Consider the following 23,317-nt stretch of genomic DNA (forward strand, 5'->3'; position numbering starts at 1 on the left):
AATGGTGTTTTTATCTTCTGTTGGCATGTTGTCCTGTAGGGGTTGTCCTATCTTGTGGATGATCCCCTGTTATCTGTACGAACCTCCACCATCAAGGTATAACTTTTTAAAAATTCAATTGATGTTTTTCTCCCTGATAATTCTGAGTCTGTGGATTCTCCCCTTTTTACCCCCCGGCCTGGTTCTGTGCATGTGCTGCTGATTCTTCTGGGGCTCCTCCTACCTCTGCTGTCACACCCAGCACCAGCTCAGGCTTCCGGTTTCTTGTGCTGAACCACCCAACTGTCTTTCTAGTTCCCTCTTTGGACCTCCCCAGGGACATGGAAGGGGTGGTGGAACATGGCACCAGTGCTGGTATCCTGTGAGTCCCCATGTGCCACATCTGTCTGTGCCACATCCCAGCTCCGTGGGGACTCCTGGTATTTGCCGCCAGGCTGGTCTTTCCCTGAACTCTGTTCTCATGCCATGTCTCTTCAGACTTTCTCCTCACTCTGGCAGCCTTAGCCAGACCATTAATGCCATAGATTTGTAGTCACCTTGGCCAAACAGCCATTTTTTAGTTATCCTGGGTTCAGCTATACCCCATCCCAATGGCCTGCAGTCAGGAGATAGTTTAGCAATCCCTTCCCGTGCTTACACTTGACCTAGGGAATCCTGTGCCTCCAGGTATATTAAGGACTCATATCCCATAATCAGGTGGGGAAAATAATAATTAAAAGAAACCCTATCCCTGACAGTTTGCCCCACTGGCCTTCAGGATCAATGCTCTCCCAATTCTGTGAATGACCCCCATGTTTAAAAGCTTTTGTCACACCCTTACCTATTAAATCCAGGAAAGACAACCTAGCATACCCACTACCCACAGTCAGTGACTCCTTATCTGCCACCTCTGGCAGATGTTGTACGAAGCCTGGAAAGTAAAGTCTTTGCTTCTAGCTGTGATGATGCCACTGAATCCCTCTGTGTCCTCTATGGCCCTTCAGAGCTCAAAGCTGTAGATGGAGTATATGTCACATCATGATTTCACAACTGCAGTCCCTACCCTTTGAGCTGATGGCCAGGGCTGCCAATATGCTTCTCTTTCTGTCCTCATTGGATGCCCATGGGACATCACCCCTCCTGAATGCTTATCTGTGATCTGGGCAGCTGGGAGCCCTTCCTTCAAGGTCCAGAACAGAGACAGGCAGGCATACAGCATATAGGGGCTTACCTCTCTCGTCCCTACCTCCTTTTCCTACCTCTCCTTCTACCTCCCACAGAACCACGAGTTTATTGATGAGCAGATGTTTGAGCAGAACTGCATGGAGAGTTCAATGCAGAACTACCCATCCACAAGAAGTCCTTCACTGTCCAGCCACCCAGGCCTCACTACCACCTGCTGCTCCCGTCGTAGTAAGAAGACCACACACCTGCCCAATTCTAACCTGCCAGCTACTCGCCTGCGCAGCATGCAAGAGCTCAGCACGATCCATATCCAGGGCAGTGAGCAGCCCTCCCTCACAACCAGGTGGGTGGCTTCCATCACCCCCAAAGGCTCGAATCATCTCATTCCCAGAATTAGACAATCGCAGCATTAGGAGAACCTTGAGGATCCTCTAGCCGCTCCCCTTATCTAATGCATGAGCCCCTCTACCTTCCTCCTTTCCTTGCAAGGAAACCCAAAGCCCTTTCATATGCTGTTGGAGTAGGTACTACAGTAGTTTAGACTGAAAATGGGGTTAGGTAACAGGGGGTAAAAAAAACTTTAAAAAGAATTATATATATACCTATAAAATAACGTGTCTCTAGATACACAAAAATGATCTGATCTGGTACAAGGAATGGACCATTTTCTCAAGAAACAGTTTTCATATTTGTGTTACTCATGGCTTATCCTAGGCTGATTTTGAATCCCAGAGACTGACTTTTCCCTCCCTCTCTGCTTATATTTAGGCCACTTCCCACTACCTCCAAATGGGTTGCAGAGAATTCAGGGAAGGCAAATGCCAAATGCCACAAATGATAGGTAAACAATCACTGGTGGGAGTGATGTACACTCTGCAATTCAAAGCCTACCATACACAACCTGGTAATTGCTAGTAGTTTAGAAATAATAATTAGAATGGATTATTACAAACTGATTACAAAAGGCAGAGATAGAGGGACAACAAAATATCATCCTGGTTATCATGAGCAAGGAATGTAGGGGGTCAAGGAAGCTTTGGGAGACTGGCCAGCAGGAACCATCATCAACTCACTCTTTTCTATCCCAGTCGCTCCAGCCTTAATTTGAAAGCAGACGACGGACTGAGACCAAACTGCAAAACATCCCAGATCACCACAGCCATCATCAGCATCCCCACTCCCCCAGCGCTAACCCCAGAGGGGGAAAGTCGGCCACCCCCTGCCAGCCCAGGCCCCAACACGAACATTCCTTCCATAGCCAGCAATGTTGTCAAGGTCTCCGCCTTGTAAAACCACTGGACAGAGGGCCAGAGGGGGTAGTGGGGAATGAAGGGGACTGGCATGTTGGTGGGTGGCCACTGGGACCACTCCCTCCCCCCTTTCCCCACTATTTCTGCCTGCCCCATTGTACCCCTAGCACTGAGACTTGTGCCTGGAAGGAAAAAGAGGCAGCAAAGGGGCACCTGAGGTTCACGCTGCTAGCGTGGGCATAGCCCTGTGATACTGCATCTCACTGGGGCCAGAGGAAGGGAGGGAGGGGGGGGGGGGGGGGTCGGGGATGGGCCAGTGGGGGATGTAGGCTATGTGCCAGGACAGGGCCTGGATGGAGGAGCCTCAGACTCAGACCAAATAACAATTGTTTCTGGAGACCCCAGTGAGGAAAATACAAGATCAAGAGCAGCAGAGGCCAAGTTGTCACAAGCAAAACAGGAAGAAAATATAACACTGTGTATTTAAGCACCTTTTTCAAGGCTCTTAATGGATAATATTTATTCATGGGAAAAGGTGGAAAACAAAAACACCAACGGATTTTTGTGAAATGTTTTTCTCCATGGACCCAACACCTTTGAACCAAAACAATGCATTTTGTGAGGGATTTTTTTTTCTCCTTTTATAGCAAAAGCTTTTAGGCTAAGAAGTCAGTTATTGCTGAGTTCTCTCTCCATTCCCCCAGGTGGGTGAGGTCAACTGAGCCTGGGCCCCCACTGCCCAGCTGACCTGCGCAGAGCTGCCAAGTGACCACACGGCAATCCTTACCCTTTGTCTGTCCCTGTCTCCCTTGTCTCTGTACCTCTCTGCTTACCCCTGGCTGTTTCTGTGTCCAGCCATCTGTCTCTACCTGGATCCCAATGATCCTGAAACACATCAGTAAAGCCTTCTTCATCACTGCCACGCACAACAGACTTGTGCCTGGGAGTTCTATCTGTGTGAATGCAACTGCAGAGGAGGAAAGAGTGAAGAAAAATTCGGAGAGTGTCGGGGTAAGGGAAGTCTACCTCACAGAACAGAGGTGCTTCCCTTGGGGTTGGAACCACTAGTGTTTGCAGTTTTGGTTTCTGGGAAAGAAAGGGAATGAACAGATTTATCACACTGGAATCTTGAAAAGGCAAATCGCCAACATCTGAGAAGTGGTCAACTCTGGTATGTGCCAGTGAGGGGAGAACAGAAGGACCCAGGGCTTGCAGCCGCAGCCAGTCATTATGGCACCTTGATATGGAGTCTTCCTTCAGGACCCACCATAAAGCCCATCTGGAGCCCTTCCAAGAGGTCCCGGGAGTAGTTTCCTCCAGAGAGGGCAGTGGTACGGGGACCAAGATTCCTCTGACTTATATCACACCTGAGACAACTCCCACACAGAGGCTGTGAAAGGGTAAGCCTGTGTGCCTCAAGAAAAATGCTTCAAAGCAAAAGCAAGTAAGAGATTCTAGGTGATTCTTACCTGCTATGGAAGATGCCTTGATGTCTGAAGAAGCTTCAGCCTGATCTCCCTGAGGATAGCTGAAATGGGGGAGAAGCCTGATCACCTCTGTGCAAGCAAAGGAGTGAAGATTATTTCTTGAACACCTGGACAACATATCTGTTCAACTAGCTTGCACCCTGGTGGAGCTGGGGGCAGCATTTCTGGAGTCCTCCTAACGGTTATTCACTGCTTATAGCAGAGTAGGTGGGCCTCAGAGTTAGTGACAAGTCCTTTCCTGCCCTTCCCAACACCCAGCCACCTTGCTGCAGTCTCTGCAGCCTGGGCTCTGAAATACATGAGCTCCTCAGGAGCTGCCTATCCATCCTACAGCTTAGTGGTTAGCTGTTTAATTGTAGGCCAAGAATTTCTCTGCCCACCACAGCCATCTAAATGAGTTTCACTAGCCAGGAACCTAAAAACACCCTTAGTGGGCTTCCCTATGACCCCAGCTCGATTGACCCTGTAGGCTCAAAAGGTTTCGAGGTGGCACCTAACCAGAATGTGGGCAGAAGGCAGAGGAGAGGGAGCCTTCTTTCTATCTTTATATCCTTATATTTATCCTCATTGACCACGGGCTGAGTTCTTTCTCTGGGTCTAGCCTCAAGGATTTCCCCTAATGTGGGAATCGAGTGGTTCTTGCCCCCTGAGCTTACAGACTAAGAAGGCAAAAAAGCTTTACAACTACAGAGTACATGTGTATACACACAACCAACCTAAACACATCGGAAAATACATACTTAAATCAATTCCCTTCATATACACATCTCATTAGAAGACCAGGCTAACCTCCACTTAGAGGGCAGGCAAAGGACTAGAAAAGAATTTTTCTTTAAAAAAAAATGAGTAACAGAACAAAATTACAGGTGTCTAAGTATCTTTGTCATACTTCATAAGATCTGACTGGGGTAAGAGATAAAGAGGTAAATAGGGCCTGGTATGGTGGCTCACACCTATAATCCCAGCACTTTGGGAGGCCGAGGTGAACAATCACCTGAAGTCAGGAGTTCGAGACCAGCCTGGCCAACATGGTGAAACCCGATCTCTACTAAAAACACAAAAATTAGCCAGGCATGATGGTGGGCCCCTGTAATCACAGCTACTAGGAAGGCTGAGGGGGAGGATTGCTTAAACCTGGGAGGTGGAGGATGCAGTGAGCTGAGATCGTGCCACTGCACTCCAGCCCAGGCGACAGAGCAAGACACAGTCTCAAAAAAAAAAAAAAAAAAAGAAAGAAAGAAAGAAAAAAGAAAAGAAAAAAAAGGAGGTAAATTGGAACATGGTTGCATACACATACAAACTTCCTGTGATGAATTTAAGAACAGGTCATTACAGGGTTAGAATAGTGACAGATTCAATAAAGGATCTGTTTGATAGGGCACCAAGTGAACATTTTACTGGTTCCCACAAAAATTAATGTTAAATATCATGTCCCAAGCAATTTGCCATGTTTTTTTAATTGGTCCTAATCAACAGAATGTTTTGTGTTCCTTCCACTTCACGTTCAGATCCCACGTCATGCCACTTCCTAAAAGACCATCCCCTTTTTCTCCATCCTCCACTGTAGCCTTAGCCAGAGATAAAAGATTCAGTTCACTTCTGGTCCAAAAAATGTCAACCTTTGGAAAATGGCTCATCTACACTACAGAACACAGCCAGATGACACTGCTAAAGGGTATGGTAAGAAAACACAAGGTCCAAAGTATGCTGAATCGGTTTCATAAGTCTAAGTCATTGGCCAGTGACTGAAAAACCAGGATATCAGGGTTTTCTGGGGGCCAATAGCTTTCTGGTGCAATGACCCTTGAGCTTTCATAGTTCATGAACCACCTTGACATAAGATTCCCAAAACCACCTATTCCATTCAATCCCACTCAGCATTAAGAGGGGGAGGGCAAAACAAACAGTTACATTCAAATGTCAAATGAATGGGAACCTAGAAAATATAGTATTAAGAGCATATAAGAACTAGAAACGATTTAAGAATATCTAACTTTACAGTATAGAAAACTGAGACCCAGAGAAATTAAATGACTTGTTCAAGGTCATGCAGTTATGAATGACAGAGCTGAGACCAGAACACAAGTTTTTTGGCTATTAGTCTAATGCATTTTCTACCACACCCACTGCCTCTGACAGCAATGATGCTTTGGAGAAGATCCATCAAATAATCCATACTGTAATTGGAGACATAGTGTTATATAAATGTCAATACTATTTGGACACAGCCCTTGGAAATCACCTGACTGTACCAACACAAACCATACTTTGGAAACCACCATCCTCTAGGTAGAACCATCTATGGACTATCAATTTTGTCAGAAATCAATGAACAAGTGAAGAGTCAATATTTTTTAGTCAAATATTTTCTCTTCTCAATGAAGGGAAGACTAGGACAATGACATTTTGAAGCATACCTTTTATACTCCTTGTGGTCCTTATGACAGTCTGTGATGGTAGTAGGTAAACTAGCTAAATCCCTGATTCAGAGAGGGGAAAACGTGGAAAGAAACTGAATGACTTATCCGAGTTCACATGTCAAGTTAGTGACAGAACCATTATTGCAATCCAGGACTTAAGACATCTTGTCCTAGGATTTTTCCTCCACATTCTATTGCACTGCTCTGAGGCTTGCTTATATTTTTAATACCTGGATTTCCAGGGTGGTGACTTCGGGGAGGGAAGTATTCAATTTAGAACCACCACAAACCAAGATCTGTGGAAACAAACTCTGTACTATTTCTCCTTCATCTCCTATTTTCATAACTAGTGCCAAGCTCAGGACTAACTGCATAGACTCCCTTTCAGAAGACCAATAGATATTCTCAGTGACAGTTGAACACATTAGTTTACAATCACACAGAATTTGAACAGAACTTAAAGTGGACAGTTAATGCCAATCTATGATTAACAAAAACGTCAACTGGTGGATATGCTGATGATTTTATCCAGTTTTCAAAATATGATTCCTACAGTTCAGGATATCACTTATTAGATTGTAGACAAGGAAAGTGTACATTGAGACGTTATGTACTTAAAAGTTTTTCCTTAAGTTTTGCAGAGGAAGTGGTTGAAAATTGAGCTAACACTAGATTTTGAGGTTACTAATGAATTCCAGTTTTCCAGTCTCCCGCACTTCAATTACCAGGTAACTATAAGGCAAAAATATCCCAATGCTGTGAACTTAAGGCAATATTCATTTCCTTTCTACACTACTTGGCATGGTAACCATGACAAACTTTTATTTTCTCTTTCTGATTTCCTAATGAAATCCACTATTTGCAAAGCTTTAAAATGACTAGATGAAGGAAAAACATTGTTATGACCCATGACCCTTGGAGCCCGAACAGCACCATGAAGAGCATTATTAAAACTAAGAGAAAGTGGCTATCAGAAAATGAAACAGCTTTAAAGGGGCTCCTTTTAAGTCTTGTTTTCTATTCAGAATGTTCTATGTTTTTTCTCAAGTGTGGGAATGACATTTATCTTAGCAGGTTACTCAGCTACACTGGATGATGTCAGTCTAACCAGTGTAGGGCACTGACCCACGTCCTGGGGGCTCCTTGGACCAATGGACTATTTTACAAACCTGGGAGGTGGGAGGGATGGTATATTTTTGATAATCAGACATTCCAATGTAATGTTTTACTTAGAGGTCACACCCTTCCCCCCATTAATGTCATCGTGAGATACATCAAGTGTGTTCTTTTCTATTTTCATATAATAAATGGGCTTTGCTTATCAACATCACAATGGCAAAGAAGAAATATACTGTACAAAACTGCAGGAAGATAAAACATGAAAACTTTCTATGAAAAAAAAAAAAAAAAAACTCTTGAGTTTCCTGTCGTCTTCTTTTGAAACTGTAGTGCATATGTTAAAACATGTATATCATTTACAGTATTGAGTCGTGTGCCACTGCTGTACCTGATGTATCCAATCTGGATTAAACAAACTATGTGCCACAAACCCTAAATGACTGTTTCTTTGAATACTGATTCTCCTTTCCTCCCAAAGGTGCTGGTATATACTAGAAAATAAGAAAAATCTGAACAAAGGTGGGCTTTCTACCTTGCTAGAGAAAACTCACAGACTTTTACAAGGGTTATTAAAGGCCTAGTGTAATCTTCCCACTCCATCCCTCAATGTTAAACATAAACAACTCCTCTATGATATCCCTGATGGTACTTGCCTGCTTGTATGCTGTTATTTGTGGATGTTCACTATCTAACAGGTAAAGCATTTGGTTTTATCAACAGCTCTATTTGAACACTGACTCCATATTATTGAAAGAAAATCTGCCTTTAGGTATCAGTACTGGTTTTGCTGAGTACCAAGTTCTCAAACTAAAAAGAAAACTCAGAATTAAATGCTGTAAGGGGTATTGTAGAAAGCTTGGGAATCGGATGGTGGAGATTCAGGTTTAGGTTCTAGCACTTAATTGTGACTTCACATCAGTAATTCCCTCTCGGCTTCAGTAAGTTTCCTCCTGTTAAAAATGGAGAATTAGAGCATAGTGGCATGTGCCTGTAGTTCCAGTTACTTGGGAGGCTAAGGCAGGAGGATCCCTTGAGCCCAGGAGTTCAAGTCCAGTCTAGGGAACATAGTAAGACCCTCATCTCTAAAAACGCAAAAAAAAAAACAAAAAATAGGGATTGGATTAGTTATCTTGGAAATCTGTTCCAAACTTAACAATTCTGACTTAGGTGATGAGACCAACTGGCAGTCTGTTTCAGCACTGGCAATGAGGAGAATCCTTTTAATTTTCCCACAACTAGATCCTAACTGATGAAAACAGTAATAGAAATGAGAACATTAAGACAAATACATGATGCCCAAAAGCCCTAGAAGTTAGTTGTGAAATTCATTTTAATCATTGATGCTCACATCCTTATCACCCACTAGGTGTCACTGCAGACCCACAGCCCAAATAATCTTTGGGTAGAAATAACTGGAAACCAGATGTGCATTGAGCAATTTGTGTTTTTTCATTAAAGTGCACTAACTGTCAAGTGAGACACATGAGCTTGTGCAGAGGTACAAAATAATAAACACATTCTGCCAAAACAAGTCAATAACCTTGTGATGGAGTTCTACTGTCAGCTATGGTTATCAAAAATACATATTTTTAAAAGACTAACATAGATTTTATTTAAGAGAAAGGGGAAAAAAAACCGTAAAACTTCACACTACTCCCTTGTCTCATACAGAGTGATCCACAAGTACTATATGTTCAATTATTTTTAGTATTTGGGGGCTGAAGTTTGCCTTTAAACCACATTTTTAAAAGTTTAATAAATATTACTGTAATACCTAAGCTACTTTAGTAAAATTACCTTTAATCACCCAAAATAATTCATATTCTATGTCTAAGTCAGAATTATTCAAAGTAGCAGGTTTCTCAAATCTCACTACATGTTAATATTGCTAGCCTAATTCAAGTTACAGCTTAACATGAATAGCTGCAGTAAGTGTATTGATTTGAAAGTATTCACAAATTCAGATATTTAACCAATTCACACCAGCCTTTGTCCAAATTACTTGAATTTATAAAGGCTTTCTGAATTTTTAAATTTGATTATCCTTTTCCTGAACTAGAAACTATTTTTTCTTCAGCACATGTCATATAATCATAGAACTAGAAGGGATCCTAAAAATCTTCTAGTCCAACTTTCATTTTATTGATGAGAAAACTGAATCATAAGAGGTTAAATGACTGGTCCAAGGTTAAAAAGTAGGTAGTAGCAGTATCAACCAGGACAAGTACCTTCTTCACACCACCACAGAGCCTTCTCAAGTGAATCTACCTTAAACCTCTCTATGGTTCCTAACAGATGATGGAAAGATGCACCTAGACTGACAATTTAAAAAAAAAAAAAAAAAAATTTCCACACAACGGTAAGTCACACACAAATAGTAGTATGTGGAAGATTCCTTCCACATCCACAACTATAGCTACCTGTTATTTGAGAAGGTGACAGCTGCCATTTTCCTGGTAAAAGCTTATGGAAATTGAAGCAATTAGTATTTTTGTATGTTATACATATGCTTACCTCCAGCTTATTTTTCTGTGGGGGAAAAAAAAAGCAAACACAAAATAGAGAATCCAATTAATCTGAAGACTAATGGGTAACCTCATCTCTAATTAAGATACAGCAGTAAACTAATTAAAATCCCCTAGCAATGACAAACTGAACTTGGCTGTATTGTGGGGGAAAGGATGGAAAAAGTAAATTCAATTATGTATCAATGACAGGATCTTATTTAAATGTGTAATTAAAATCTCTACTTCTTAATGACATACTGGACCTAATTATGGATTTGCTAACTACATTATTAATTCATATACTGACACATGTAAGAAAAGCCTAATATTGCCCAATCCAAATGACAGGAATCCAAGTTAAATAGGAGTTTAGAATTGTGTTATGTAGGTGTTGGACAATAAATGACAGTGGCTGTGGGTGTTTGCTGACAGTCCTGGGGAAAGTGTTTATACTACCTAGACAAGTATGTACACAGGAAAGAAGAGAGCTTTCCTTTTAAAAAGTGAATACACATCTCTCTACACAAGTGGTTCTCTCATCAAAAATCCAGTTCACAGAAAGTCTTGGGAACCAAAAGCTTAATCATAAAAGGACTTCCAGAGGAAAAAAGGAAAGAATAGGTAATTTCCAATTACATTTTTCTAAATCATAAAAATTTCTAAATCAAGAAAATTTACAGATGGATCAGCTCAGAAAAACAATAGCTCCTCTTGGATCCTAACATTAGAGGTAAAAACTGGGGAACATTTCCTAGAAGACACAAGATTAGGATGTACTGACAAGTGTCTGAAGAGAATCAATTCCAGCTTCCACAAAATACTTAAAAACTAAGAGCTAGAACTTCCCCCTAGCCTACCAGCAGAGCAGGTCACTTGTTAATCTGGACTATATAGATGAATTTCAGAGGATCTATGAACCCCTTGAAATTACAGGCCGGGCGCGGTGGCTCAAGCCTGTAATCCCAGCACTTTGGGAGGCTGAGACGGGCGGATCACAAGGTCAGGAGATCGAGACCATCCTGGCTAAACCGGTGAAACCCCGTCTCTACTAAAAAAATACAAAAAACTAGCCGGGCGAGGTGGCGGGCGCCTGTAGTCCCAGCTACTCTGGAGGCTGAGGCAGGAGAATGGCATGAACCCGGGAGGCGGAGCTTGCAGTGAGCTGAGATCCGGTTACTGCACTCCAGCCTGGGCGACAGAGCGAGACTCCGTCACAAAAAAAAAAAAAAAAAAAAAAAAAAAAAAAAAGAAATTACACTCACAATTCTGTTTATGGAATGAGAAATTTCCTGAAGTCAATCTATAGCTTTCAGTTGATTCATGAAAGGATCCAAGAACCAAAAAAGATTAAGAGCTGCTCCTCTATCTGAGCAACATAAGACAGCCACTGATGACCCTCAGCTATTTAATACACAGTAAAAATGTGGACAGCTTTCACAGCCTCAAGAAAAGATAAACAATAAGCATGTAAATGTACTTAAATTTTTTACTAAAAACAAGTATTTTTACTGGAAGCAAACAGATCAAATCAAATACCTTTACGAAAATCTAAAACAATGTTTAAATATTTCCTCCTGCCTAAACCTAAGAGGATTTTCTGATCTACCATGCCACAAATTTCTACAAGAATGCACCTCTATAGAAGGAAATGCAGCCTAAGCCCTTTGTAAAGAACTCCACAGCAAACTAACATTACTGCTCAAATCTACTGTTTTTATTGTGTTTAAGTAAGCACTGGTATATATGTCATCTTTTTAAATGTTTCTTTTGGGAAGATCTTATAGAAAATGGCACCCTGAAACTTTCAGCTCTATGTCCCAAAAATTATCTTTCAAGAATCTGATGAAGTTTCTTAAAGAAACTCTTAAAAATGAAGATAATATACCTGGCCTAAATCAAAACAATCTGAAAAATGGATGTGTCCCAGTGGAAAGCCTCAAGTCCTTTCAAGTTGATCAGAAATGCCATTATACACCACTGTACTATAAGTCAAGGAGGATGGATATCCAAAGGTATCATCTGTTGACAGTTCCTGATGGTCTCAGGTATATCTACAATCGCTGGTTACCATGCAACATTTCTTGTAGATAAATGGTATTCATGTGATAAGCTGCCATCCAATTTGGATGTCTCTGAGCATTCCAATAATATGAATGAGAAGCAGCAGCATAATATTCTTGCCATGCCCTGTAGTAAGCTCTCCAGTACTCCTCATAATCCTGATAGGTATCAGAAAAACTCAGATGTGTTTCCCTATGACAGTCATACCAACCATCTTCCTGGGCTTCAGTCTGCAATCTAAAGGAAGACCGCCTAGGTAGGTTTCTCCGGCTCTGCTTAGCTCTCTGGCTAGCCCCCTCTTTATGTCTTGTCTTGATCTGGATTCCAGATGATTCTTGATATTCCTCTGGATTGGGGGTGTCACTTCCATTTGGAGGTTGTTCCAAAGAAATATGATCATCCACAGGAGTAGATTCAGAGTCTTTCAGCTGATTATCAGAAGAGCCTTCCAAGTATGACTTATTTCCTTTGCTCTGGGAAGAGGTTCTTGAGCTGTAAGAATCACTGTCACTCTCAGAGTCTCCAGATTGGCTACTACTTGCCAATACGGGGACTCTCTGTTCAGTAACTTTATTTCTCACAAAACCATTTTGAGGATTCACAGTCTGATCCCCAGGACCTGTGTAGTGCCTGATGATTTCCACAGGTTTCTCTAACCCCTCTTTAATATAATGTTCATAATCCTCTACCAATTCAGCAAAAGTCAATGTGTATGGCTGATGGATTTTAAAGGAAGACAGACAAGGAATTTGGGGGAGTGACACAGGTAAAGCTTCTTTGACCTGGTGCTGACTGTTGGTGGAGTTTTCAACGGGGGTCTGAACAGAATTCTTCATTTTTTGCTCTTCAGATTGCCTGTCACAGCCCACTTCTTTTGGTGGCATTGCTTTTTCTATGATTCCACACTCGGAGTGGCTTTTCAGAGGAAGCTTTTGTTTGGTATTATTTTTTGACTTGACTGATAGTCCAGATACAGAAGTATTTCTAGAGGACGCCATGTGGTCACCATGAGCTTTCTGAATTTGCAGGGTTCTCTCTATTTTCTGAATTTGCTTTTTTAGGGGTTGGTTAGGTACACTTGCTATGCCATATGTATGCACAGCAGCTTTAACCTCCACATCCCAATCCACACATTCTTCCATCAGACCAGAAGGAATGGGATCTACATAAAAAGGAAGACAAATGTATTAAAATTCTCAAGCTACTCTAGACCACTGTTTTCTGAATGATTTCATAAAGTTTTCTATGATCAAATACATTTACGAAACAAAATATGCAAATATACTAAGATGTTTAATAGATATATTTTTAAAAACTGAAGCAATCCCGTAATAAAGAAATCTGCCTAAGAAATACATAAGACCTATCCCATACTCACAAGCACTATCTCCCCTCACCCTCACTAGAAAAAGAGCTTACTCTAGGAATAATGTACAAGTCTGCTGCAATTCTCCCATCTTTTCTCTCCTCCCTCTCCACAGCCCCTCCTCTTTATCTCAATACTTGACAGCAAAACAAGATATCAGAAAATAGATTGTGCTCCCCAAAGCTTATCGACTAGGAGATATCACAACTGCAATGCTGTACACCCAACTAAATCTGTCACCCAATACTCCAACAGGGAGAAATCACTGCCCTTAACAATGGAGAGAAAACCTCTATAGGGGAAAAAAACTAGATGACTATGAAAATTAGAAATGACATTTCTAATTTTTAAAGAATTTGCTGGCTTCAACCCTCTAAATTTTCTATTCCATCCAGGTGTGACAATTTGCTTCCAGCACTCAGAACTTTCAAAGTGTGATCAATTTTTGTCTTAGGCAGACAAGATATATCAAGCCCCTGCTTTACAAAGATCTTGCCTGTTGTTGCTATTTATGCTCCATGTTATCTATAAATCCAACAGGTCTGGAAACTTCAATGAAGTCTCTTGATCCTTTGCTGAACAGATTCTATCATTAAAACTCTCATTACTACTCAGCTGATATCCCTTGCTTGCCTAGTCCTGTAATACAGGCCAATTTCCCTCCTAGTTCTGCCCCAGGAAACTCATCTGAACATCTGTTGTTACACAAGTTCCCAGTTCAATATAGACCTAACAGCATGAATATCATTTTCTCATGATTTCAGGGCCCTGTTAACATTACATAAAGATCCAAATATATCATTTTCCAGTATCCAAAGGCAATTTTTATCACTAGATGTTATGATACTGAATCCTACAAGAAGTCTTAACCCTCTTCTACCAATTTTCAATTTTTTTTCCCATATCAGACTACGAATAGACTTATACACAGAAAGAATTGACAGTTTTAGAACTGACATAGAGCCTAAAGACCATTTACTCTAAAGTACTTTGCAAATCAGGACTCTAAGCTTAGAGCAATTACAGAAATTTGTAAAAGATCATAAGATGAGTCATTACTAACCCGATCTACTAGAATACATAGAACTCCCAGATCTGTGCTTAAATCTAGCTTTGTAAAATAATATAAAATCGGTAAAATACTCAATTATATTTATTCAATAATTACATATCCCATATTCCACAAAGTCATGTATATACTATATGTGTATTTTTCCTTTTTTTTTTTTTTCTTTTGAGACTGAGTATCGCACTTTCGCCCAGGCTGGAGTGCAATGGTGGATCTCAGCTCACTGCAAGCTCCACCTCCCGGGTTCATGCCATTCTCCCGCCTCAGCCTTCATGCCTGGCTAATTTTTGTATTTTTAGTAGAGACAGGGCTTCACCATGTTAGGCAGGATGGTCTTGATCTCCTGACCTCGTGATCCACCTGCCTGGGCCTCCCAAAGTGCTGGGATTACAGGCGTGACCTATATGTGTATTTTTCTATACAGACATACATCTATATATGAATATACACTATTTATAATGCACATTTTCTGCATAACATGTACATCAAACATGCCATATTTCCACTCAAGGATTTTTTAGAATTTTTTGTTTTTAAGAGATCATTAATAGTTTCAAACATGCATTGTTTCTAATACAGCACTTAAAAAGAAGCAGAACGAATGACTGAACTGAAATCAAAAGAAAACATTTCACTCCAATTTTTCAAAATAGTATTCAAATTAAAGATGCTGTTCCTTCCACATGGTGACAAAGGAGAATATGGCAAGAATTACCTTCACAGCAATTTAAAAGAGGAAAAATATCCCCCCTTGTATCAAAGAATACAATCAAATTGCAAAGCCACTAACTAATAGAGCTAATATAGCTCTCATTTTTCCTTTTTTCTTTTTTGAGACGGAGTTTCACTCTTGTTGCCCAAGCTGGAGTGCAATAGTTTGATCTTGGCTTACTGCAACCTCCACCTCCTGGGTTCAAGCAATTCTCCTGCTCAGCCTCCCGAGTAGTTGGGATTATAGGCATCTGCCACCACGCCCGGCTAATTTTTGTATTTTTAGTAGAGAAGAGGTTTTGCCATGTTGACCAAGCTGGTCTTGAACTCCTGACCTCAGGTAATCCACCCGTCCCGGCCTCCCAAAGTGCTGGGATTACAGGCGTGAGCCATTGCGCCCAGCCAGCTCTCATTTTTCATGTGCCAGTGGTTAGCCTGCACTCCTCTCCCTACTACTTACTAGTTGTAACACCTTTACTTACTCTCTCTATGCCTAAATATCCTCATCTACAAAATAATCGCACACACCTCACAGGAGTGTGGTAAGAAGTAAATGAGTTAACGTACATACAGGACTGGGAACAGTACCCAGCACATCATAAGCACTCTGTGTTAGCTATTATTAATATTTTTATTATGCTTATCACCACTATAATTATTTTGACAGCAAAATGAAACAGATGACATGTACCTGGTAAAGGGAGAAGGTTGATATTACATTTCTGGGCAATTCTCATCATCATATTTTCTTCCTCTCCCCGGCAACAGTAGGTCACTGTCAGTCCCAATGTACCTATAGCAGAGAGAATGGTAGTAAATCATTTTCACAAAAATAACATTCAAAGCCTACCTGTCACATTACAGATCCCGCCCCTTAAAGAAAGCACTCAAACTTGTTTTTTTTTTTTTTACCAAAACGGCCAGCTCTCCCAATCCGATGCATGTATGTCTCCCAATCCAATGGTACATCCAGATTTACAACCAGATTCACCTTCTCAGCATCAATCCCACGAGAAGTCTTGAATTGAAGAATATAGCAATTATTTGTTTGCATTAACTGTATGGCATAGCTACCAATGCATATTATAGTCTTCCAGCATATTATATTCTTCCAGTATCGCCAAGAGCCAAATTAAGAACAGAATATTGAGGAGCAGAGGAAAAGGAAGTTCATTCCTAATGACTAATTTCAAGGACAAAGATCAACACATTAAAGACATTTTTAAGAAAGTATTTTCCTCAGCACCGGAAAGATAATTATCTTCTGGTATTCTTGTTAGATACACCTACATAAAATAATAGATGAAATCTGTACATCTGATAATAGAACATATGTCAAGATGGATTAGTCACCCAAACTGAATAGGAAATTTACCAAATCTGTGGAAATGAGGACTCTGCAATGGAACTGCTTCAGTTTAGCCATAGCATCAAGACGCTGATTCTGATTCATATTGCCTAAAAGGATCCCAAAAGAAAGTCACATAAAAACAACTAAGCTAATACATATTTATCAAATCCACAAAAAGTAAAAAGCATAAGACCCAGTCTTAACACTTTTAATACACCAACCACAGTTAATTCTGTCCTTCTGTGCAAATCTAGGTTAAGATCCAAAGTTAAAGTCTTTTAAAATGTGGTTTAGGCAATCAACTTGAAATTCAAAAATCCATCTTAAATAGTGATCAGGCCATGCCTGAATATATAACATTCTATTTGCAAAGTTACATATGAAGTATAAGTAGCAATTCTTAGGAAAATACAAATGCTTTAATCAGCTGTTTATAATTTGGTATTAAAGTGTGATCTATAGTTAAAATATTGGTTCATTAGAAAATAGTCTCCCCAGTATCTCATGATATACCGTAACTAAACAAGCTCATGCCAACAGGTTAAAAACTAAGCTGACACCAAACAAAATCCTAAAAAGGACCTCACTGATCAAAAAATCCTTTGACTCTTTCATTCTTATTATGCCAGGAATAATCATTTAACTTTGTGGCAAGAACTCAATCACTTTTGCCTTCCACAAAACCATAAAACAGTCAATTCAGTTAGCAATCTCCAGCATTTTAACAATGATTACTTAAAAAAAAAAAAAAAATTCTAAAGAAAAAATATTTTTATATTAACACAGACGAACTTGGTTTTATAGATTTATTTGTGGCTGTAAGAGAGATTCTAATAAAATTACGTCTCTCTGAACACTAGTTTTCTAACTTTTTACTATATACCAAGTTACTCCTTAAAAACAGAATGATATTGACATATCAAATTCCAATGAAAAATAAGCCTGAAAATTCCTTTACTCTAAAAGATACAAGATAATTTCACACTCTCAAGATAACTCATGAAGTGGTATTTCTTCTTCCTGACTTTGGAGGCTTCAAGTCAGTATACTAAATAAAGATTAAAGTAAGAGATGAACTTACCTGAAATGCACTCAGCAGGAAAGCCTTTAGAAGAAAGGATATCAGCCAAATGTTGTGCTCTATGAAATGTAACATAAATGGTTACAAATTTACAAATATTGCCCCATGACTATCCTTTTATTTCACAAGTTCCCCAGATGACCTTTTAAGTTACATTACCTGCTGTGCAAATTAGAAAAGACTAAAGCTTGATTAAATGGAATTCTGCTGAACAGTTCCTGTAAATGCTGAGTCTTTTCCTCAAAAACCTTATGTGCCAAAGGGTATGAATTGACAATTTTGTAATACTGCTTCAAACCTACAAAGAAGAGCTATCAGTTAAAACAAACATACATGCTAATGGTAACCAATAAACAGCAAGAGACAACTAGGCAAGGGAAAGCTCCAGAGTATCACAAACAAACCAATAATGTAAGTACCTAAAAGCTATACATACCTATGAGACTTGGATCACTGGAATTCAGTCTTACAAAAGTGGGATCTCTCATGTACTTTGTCAAAGCATTAGCCAAAAATTCAGGGTAAGTAGCTGATACTGCCAGCATCTGTTTACTGGCAGGCAAGGAAGAATAAATCCAACTACAAAATAAAAACAGACACCATGTAAAGTATTCAGACAATAATCACCACTCGGAAAAGTTACAGATAGATACTTTGGGACACTGTTTTAATAGTCAAGTGAGTTATTTTTCTTACTTTATTTGCTCCTGGAAGCTGCCTTCTTCTAAAAGCTTATCTGCTTCATCAAGAATAAAGAGGCGTATACTGCCTGGGTTCAAGTAGTCAAGTTCTATGAGTTGCTTAATTCTGCCTAATTTTCAAAAAAAAAAAAAAAAGAATTGAAATATTTATGATGTACCAAATTTGTGTAAATCTCAGTCAATGTTGTTACTCTACTTATTCACAGGTTGTTCTGCTGAATTTCCTGATTCAACTCTCATTATGCATGTACACACTAAACCACAAATCAGAAATCTGAAGCTCTGATCTTGCCTAAACTCATTGTTTTCCCCTCACGTTTCATCACCAGTAAATAAGCACCACTTCTATCAAAAGACCTAAAGCACTGAATGCAAGATTCTGATTCTGAGTGATTCACAACCAAATATAATAGAGAAGCCAAAGAATAATCCCAATCCATGGCTTAGAAGGGCCTCCTGAAAGTCATTGCATTTCTCCTCTTCTCAAAAGTCTATCCCATGTCTTCTCAAACATACTTAGGAATGCAAATTTCATAAATTCCACTGGTAAACCAGTCATGTGCCTAAATCTCACTGGTCTAATGCTCTTAATTTCTAATCAAAATAATTATCACAGTTATCAAAGACTCCCATATATCTTTATTGTTATATTAAAAGTGTGTAGTTCCTTAAAAGCCCTGGTTACCAACAGGCATTGTTATCTTACCAGGAGATCCAACAGCAATATGACACTTTTTAAGTCTGGTTTTGTCTTGTGATAATGGGGTCCCTCCAATAAAGACATGACACTCTAAGCCTTCCATTTTGATTCCAATGGCTGTAATAACAGAATGTATCTGTACAGCAATTTCTCTCGTAGGGGCCAAGATCAAAATCTAAAAAAAAACAAAGTATACTTTTTGAGTCAGAGAAATACATAGGGGACTGGTATATTCATTACATGACACACTATATTTCATTTAAATGATCATTTCAAACGAGTTTTTATTGATACGGTAAGATACAGTTATCCCTCGGTATCCGCAGGGGATTGGTTCCAGGAAGCCCCCAGATACCAAAACTGGCAGATGCTCAAGTCTGTTATATAAAACTGCATATATCTGTATGTTACCTATGTACATCCTGCCACATATTTTAAACCATCTCTAGATTACTTATAATACCTAATACAATTTAAATGCTATGTAAATGGTTACACTGTATTTTTGTTTATATCTTTTTATTGTTGTATTATTTTTCATAGTTCCCCCACCCCGCCCCTAAGTATTTTTGATCCACAGTTGGCTGCATCAGCTGATATAGAACCTGAAGACAGGGAGGGCTGACTGTACTCCATTTATTCATTCATTCAACAAATATTAAGTAAGAACCTACTCTGTGCTAGGCAACATACTAGTTTCTGGGGAATCAACAGTTAACAGTATAAAGTCTTTGCCCTCACAGTACTTTCATTCTTGGATAAGAATATATACAATAAACAAAAATAAGTAATGACAGGTAATGAAAAGTATCATAAAAAATCAAACAGGGAAAGGAGGAGTCATTTTAAATGAGGTAATCATGAACCCTCCTCTAAGGAGGTAATACTTGAGCAGAGACCTACATGTACGGCATAGAGTAGAGCTGGCTATATGACACCTGGGGAAGCGTTTTCACCAACAGGAAACAACAAATGCAAAGGCCATAAGATGGCAGTGTTCTTGGTGTGTTTGAGGAAGAAAAAGAAGGCCTACATGACAGAATCTGGGGGAAAGTAAAGGAGGTCAGAGATCTAGCTCCAAGGACTAGATCACAAAAGGCCTTGAAAGCCACGGTAAAAACTTTGCAATGTAGCTACTGGAGAAGGAGAAAACAAAACTTTTGTGCTCTTAACTACAAGGAGAAAAAATTGATTAAAAAAAAAAGAACTAGGAGAAAATATGCCAAAACTCTTAATAGCAGTTTCTCTCTAGGTAGTGAAACTATAGATTTTGTTTTCTGGTACTTCCTAATTTTCCTGAACTTTCCCTATTTCTAAAAATTAATATGTATTACTTTGTTACACACACAAAAAATAATGTAACTGTGATAATCCAAAGATCTGAAATTAAAAATATGAATTTGCCAGGCATGGTGGCTCACCCCTGTGATCCCAGCAGGTTGGGAGGCTGAGGCAGGCGGATTACCTGAGGTCAGGAGTTTGAGACCAGCCTGGCTAACATGGCGAAACCCCGTCTCTACCAAAATTACAAAAAAATTAGCCGGGCATGTGGTATGCACAATTGTAATCCCAACTACTTGGGAGGCTGAGGCAGGAGAATCACTTAAACCCGGGAGGCAGAAGTTGCAGTGAACCAAGATTGTGCCACTGCACAATCCAGCCTGGGCAACAGAGTGAGACTCAAAAAAACGAATTTATGAAACTTTTCCAGGATTTTAGCATTTTATCTGTTGCCAAATTATCAGAAGCCAAAACCTCAAATACATCTTCATCTACAATTAGACTAGCTCAGGTTCTTGGGAAGTAGGAGGATTTCCAATGTGCAACATCACCTAGGATTTGGCAGATATAAGACGGACTCAAAAAGCTTCCCAGGTGATGAACATGGATATCTGGATTAAAAACCACTGTTGAAGACTCATCATCAGATATACCAATGCCTGAGAACTTGAAATACAGTCTGCCATAACAACTAAACTACAAAGTAAGGTTATGAGAATCACATCTAATTCATCTTTGAATCTCCAATGCCTGACATACTGTTCATACGTAATATGGGCTCAACAAATCTTTGTTGAAGAAATGATCCCCAAACCCAAATTTCCTGCTAATTTGGGTAGGGCAATCTTAGAAACACTCTAAGACAACCTAGAAGATGGGAGAGGAATATGATACATTTACAGAGCTTTAAGAACCACATGCATACCGGGTGTGGTGGCTCATGCCTATAATCCCAGTACTTTGGGAGGCAAATGTGGGAGGACTGCTTGAACCCAGGAGTTCAAGGCCGGTCTGTGCAACACTGAGGAGACCCCATCTCTACAAAAAATACAAAAAGTAACCAGGTGTAGTGGCACACACCTGTCGTCTCAACTGCTTAGGAAGATGAGGTGGGAGGATCACTGGAGCCCAGGAGTTCAAGGTTGCAGTAAGCAATGATCCGCCACTGCACTCCAGCCTAGGTGACAGAGCCATACCCTCTCAAAAAACAAAAACAAACCCTGCAGTTATCAGCAATAGCCAGAGCATTACATTACCATGAATCAAGTCAAATGTTAAGTATCACATTAGTCAGTAAGTAAAAGAACCCCTGTCTGTATTACCAAGTAGTGAGAAAACTGACACATATGGTAGCTTTATTCTATTTAAATAAGGTACGCATAGAAAAGTCCAAAGTTCACCACCACCACCACTTAACTCAATCATTCATCAAATTCACTTCCAGCTCTGAGGGGCTACTCGTATTTCATCTGACCTGTGGTAAAGTCCACGTAACACATCCTCCTCTGGTCCTCTGAGCTAACTCACCTGGGTACTTAAGTTTTCAAGAACAAGAGAGTCCAAAGCTATGGTGGAGAACACACAGGTTTTCCCAGTGCCAGATTTAGCTTGAACAATTAAATCTGCGAAGGAAAAAAAAAAAAAAAATTATCACTAGCCAGTACTCACGGAAGCAGCTTAGGGGCTCGCATGGAATCAGAGAACTAGAAGGGTCTCCTGAGATTCTCCCAGTTGGCACCTTCATTTTTAGTTGATTCTCAAAAGAAAACGCCTAGTCCCTGACCTTTTACCGTTTATCTTCTCAAACTTAGAACCACCTGTCAGTGCTAAAAAAGGTCTTAACCATCTTCAAGTTCAATAGTGCACCTTAGTTTTACAAATAAATTAACTGAGCGTACCGCCTAGCCCCAGGCCGGGCCCTGCTCCGGGAGCCGACCGAGGGCTCTTCCCGAGCTGCAGTGTGGACCTGGCCGCCGCCGCCGCCCCTCAGTCTCCCTTCTCCCGCCCCGACCCCCGACCTCTCCCGGGCCCCCGCTCTCACCGAGCCCGCAGCGCCCCAGCGGGATGGCCTTGAGCTGCACCGGCGAGGGCCTCTCGAAGCCGGCCGCCCGCAGCCCCTCCAGCACCGACCGCGAAAGCAGCAGTGACTCGAAGTCTGCCGGCTCCGCCAACAGCACGTCCCCCGTGCGGGTCCGCGGGCTGCTGAGATCCTGAGCGGTGCGCAGGCTCTTCATAGGCCCAGGTGTTGGCTCTGGGGCCGGGACATGTACGGCCACATGCTCAGCTGGCATAGCAGTCGCCACTGCCGCTACGGCTCCCAGGTCTTCAAACGCCGCCGCCATGGTAGCCGCACAGTCAGATCTCGCGGTGCTTGAAGAGAAGCGGGGATCCTGGGAGCGAGAAGAGGAAAAACTTTATTGGCAGTTTTCCCACGAAGACACTAACACGCCTGGCCTGGAAGTGGAGGAAAGGGACGGGAGTCGGAGGCTGAGAGACTAGGGAACACTACCCACACACACAAAAAATGTGGCCTGAGGAAAGCAGCATGAGGGAGGAGAGGAAAGATGAGGCAACTGTTAAGTCGCTGCCTGGGGCCTGCAGAGGGCGCCGCGGGCCCGCGGTGGGGGCGCCGCCCCGCCTCTCGGCCCTCTTCTGGGCGGAGCCGCCAAGCCGTGCCCCCGGCGCCACCGCCCTCTCGGCGCTCTTTGTGATGTGCCCGTTGCGTCACGCCCCCGCCCCGTGCTTCCGTTTTCCGTTCCGCCAGCCTGTCTCGCTCCGCGGCCGCCTCTTCCCCAGCGCTACCCGCTCTGCACCCTGACTCGCTGCTCCTCTGTGCTGGCAGAGTGCGCCCAGAGCGTAGCCGGACCCAAGGGTTTACTACGTTGGCTGGTGTGTCCGTCTGCTGTGCAACCCAATTTATCTCCGGACCTTCAGCCCCTAGCAAGTCCCTGGCGCGCAGTGAACTCTGATAAAAGTACGTTGAATTGGAACCTGGAACCGGACTGACATTTCCCAAGTTCATATCTCCGCCTCAGATCTCCCTTTAGAC

The 23,317-nt window shown here is 41.2% G+C and overlaps 2 protein-coding genes across 2 annotated transcripts in view; one reads left to right on the top strand and one right to left on the bottom strand.

The window, feature by feature from the left end:
* KCND3 (potassium voltage-gated channel subfamily D member 3) overlaps positions 1-7,764 on the top strand; it is a 220,483-nt gene extending 212,719 nt beyond the window's left edge. Inside the window, exons 6-8 of the mRNA XM_007977560.3 lie at positions 40-96; positions 1,260-1,507; positions 2,253-7,764. Of these exons, the coding sequence (XP_007975751.1) occupies positions 40-96; positions 1,260-1,507; positions 2,253-2,454 (507 nt within the window). The 3' untranslated portion in view covers positions 2,455-7,764. The remainder of the gene's footprint in view (positions 1-39; positions 97-1,259; positions 1,508-2,252) is intronic.
* Positions 7,765-11,639: 3,875 nt separating this feature from the next.
* DDX20 (DEAD-box helicase 20) lies at positions 11,640-22,921 on the bottom strand. Its single transcript, XM_007977570.3, has 12 exons — positions 22,782-22,921; positions 22,310-22,658; positions 21,796-21,890; positions 18,994-19,162; positions 18,283-18,397; positions 18,023-18,165; positions 17,746-17,884; positions 17,587-17,645; positions 16,530-16,612; positions 16,067-16,172; positions 15,846-15,947; positions 11,640-13,170 (listed from the first exon to the last, which is right to left on the bottom strand). Exons 2-12 carry the CDS (start codon positions 22,608-22,610, stop codon positions 11,999-12,001), a joined length of 2,484 nt encoding a protein of 827 aa, XP_007975761.1. The 5' UTR covers positions 22,611-22,658; positions 22,782-22,921; the 3' UTR covers positions 11,640-11,998.
* Positions 22,922-23,317: the final 396 nt, after the last annotated feature.

This window comes from Chlorocebus sabaeus, chromosome 20 (assembly GCF_047675955.1).
Source record: "Chlorocebus sabaeus isolate Y175 chromosome 20, mChlSab1.0.hap1, whole genome shotgun sequence".
NCBI lineage: Eukaryota > Metazoa > Chordata > Mammalia > Primates > Cercopithecidae > Chlorocebus > Chlorocebus sabaeus.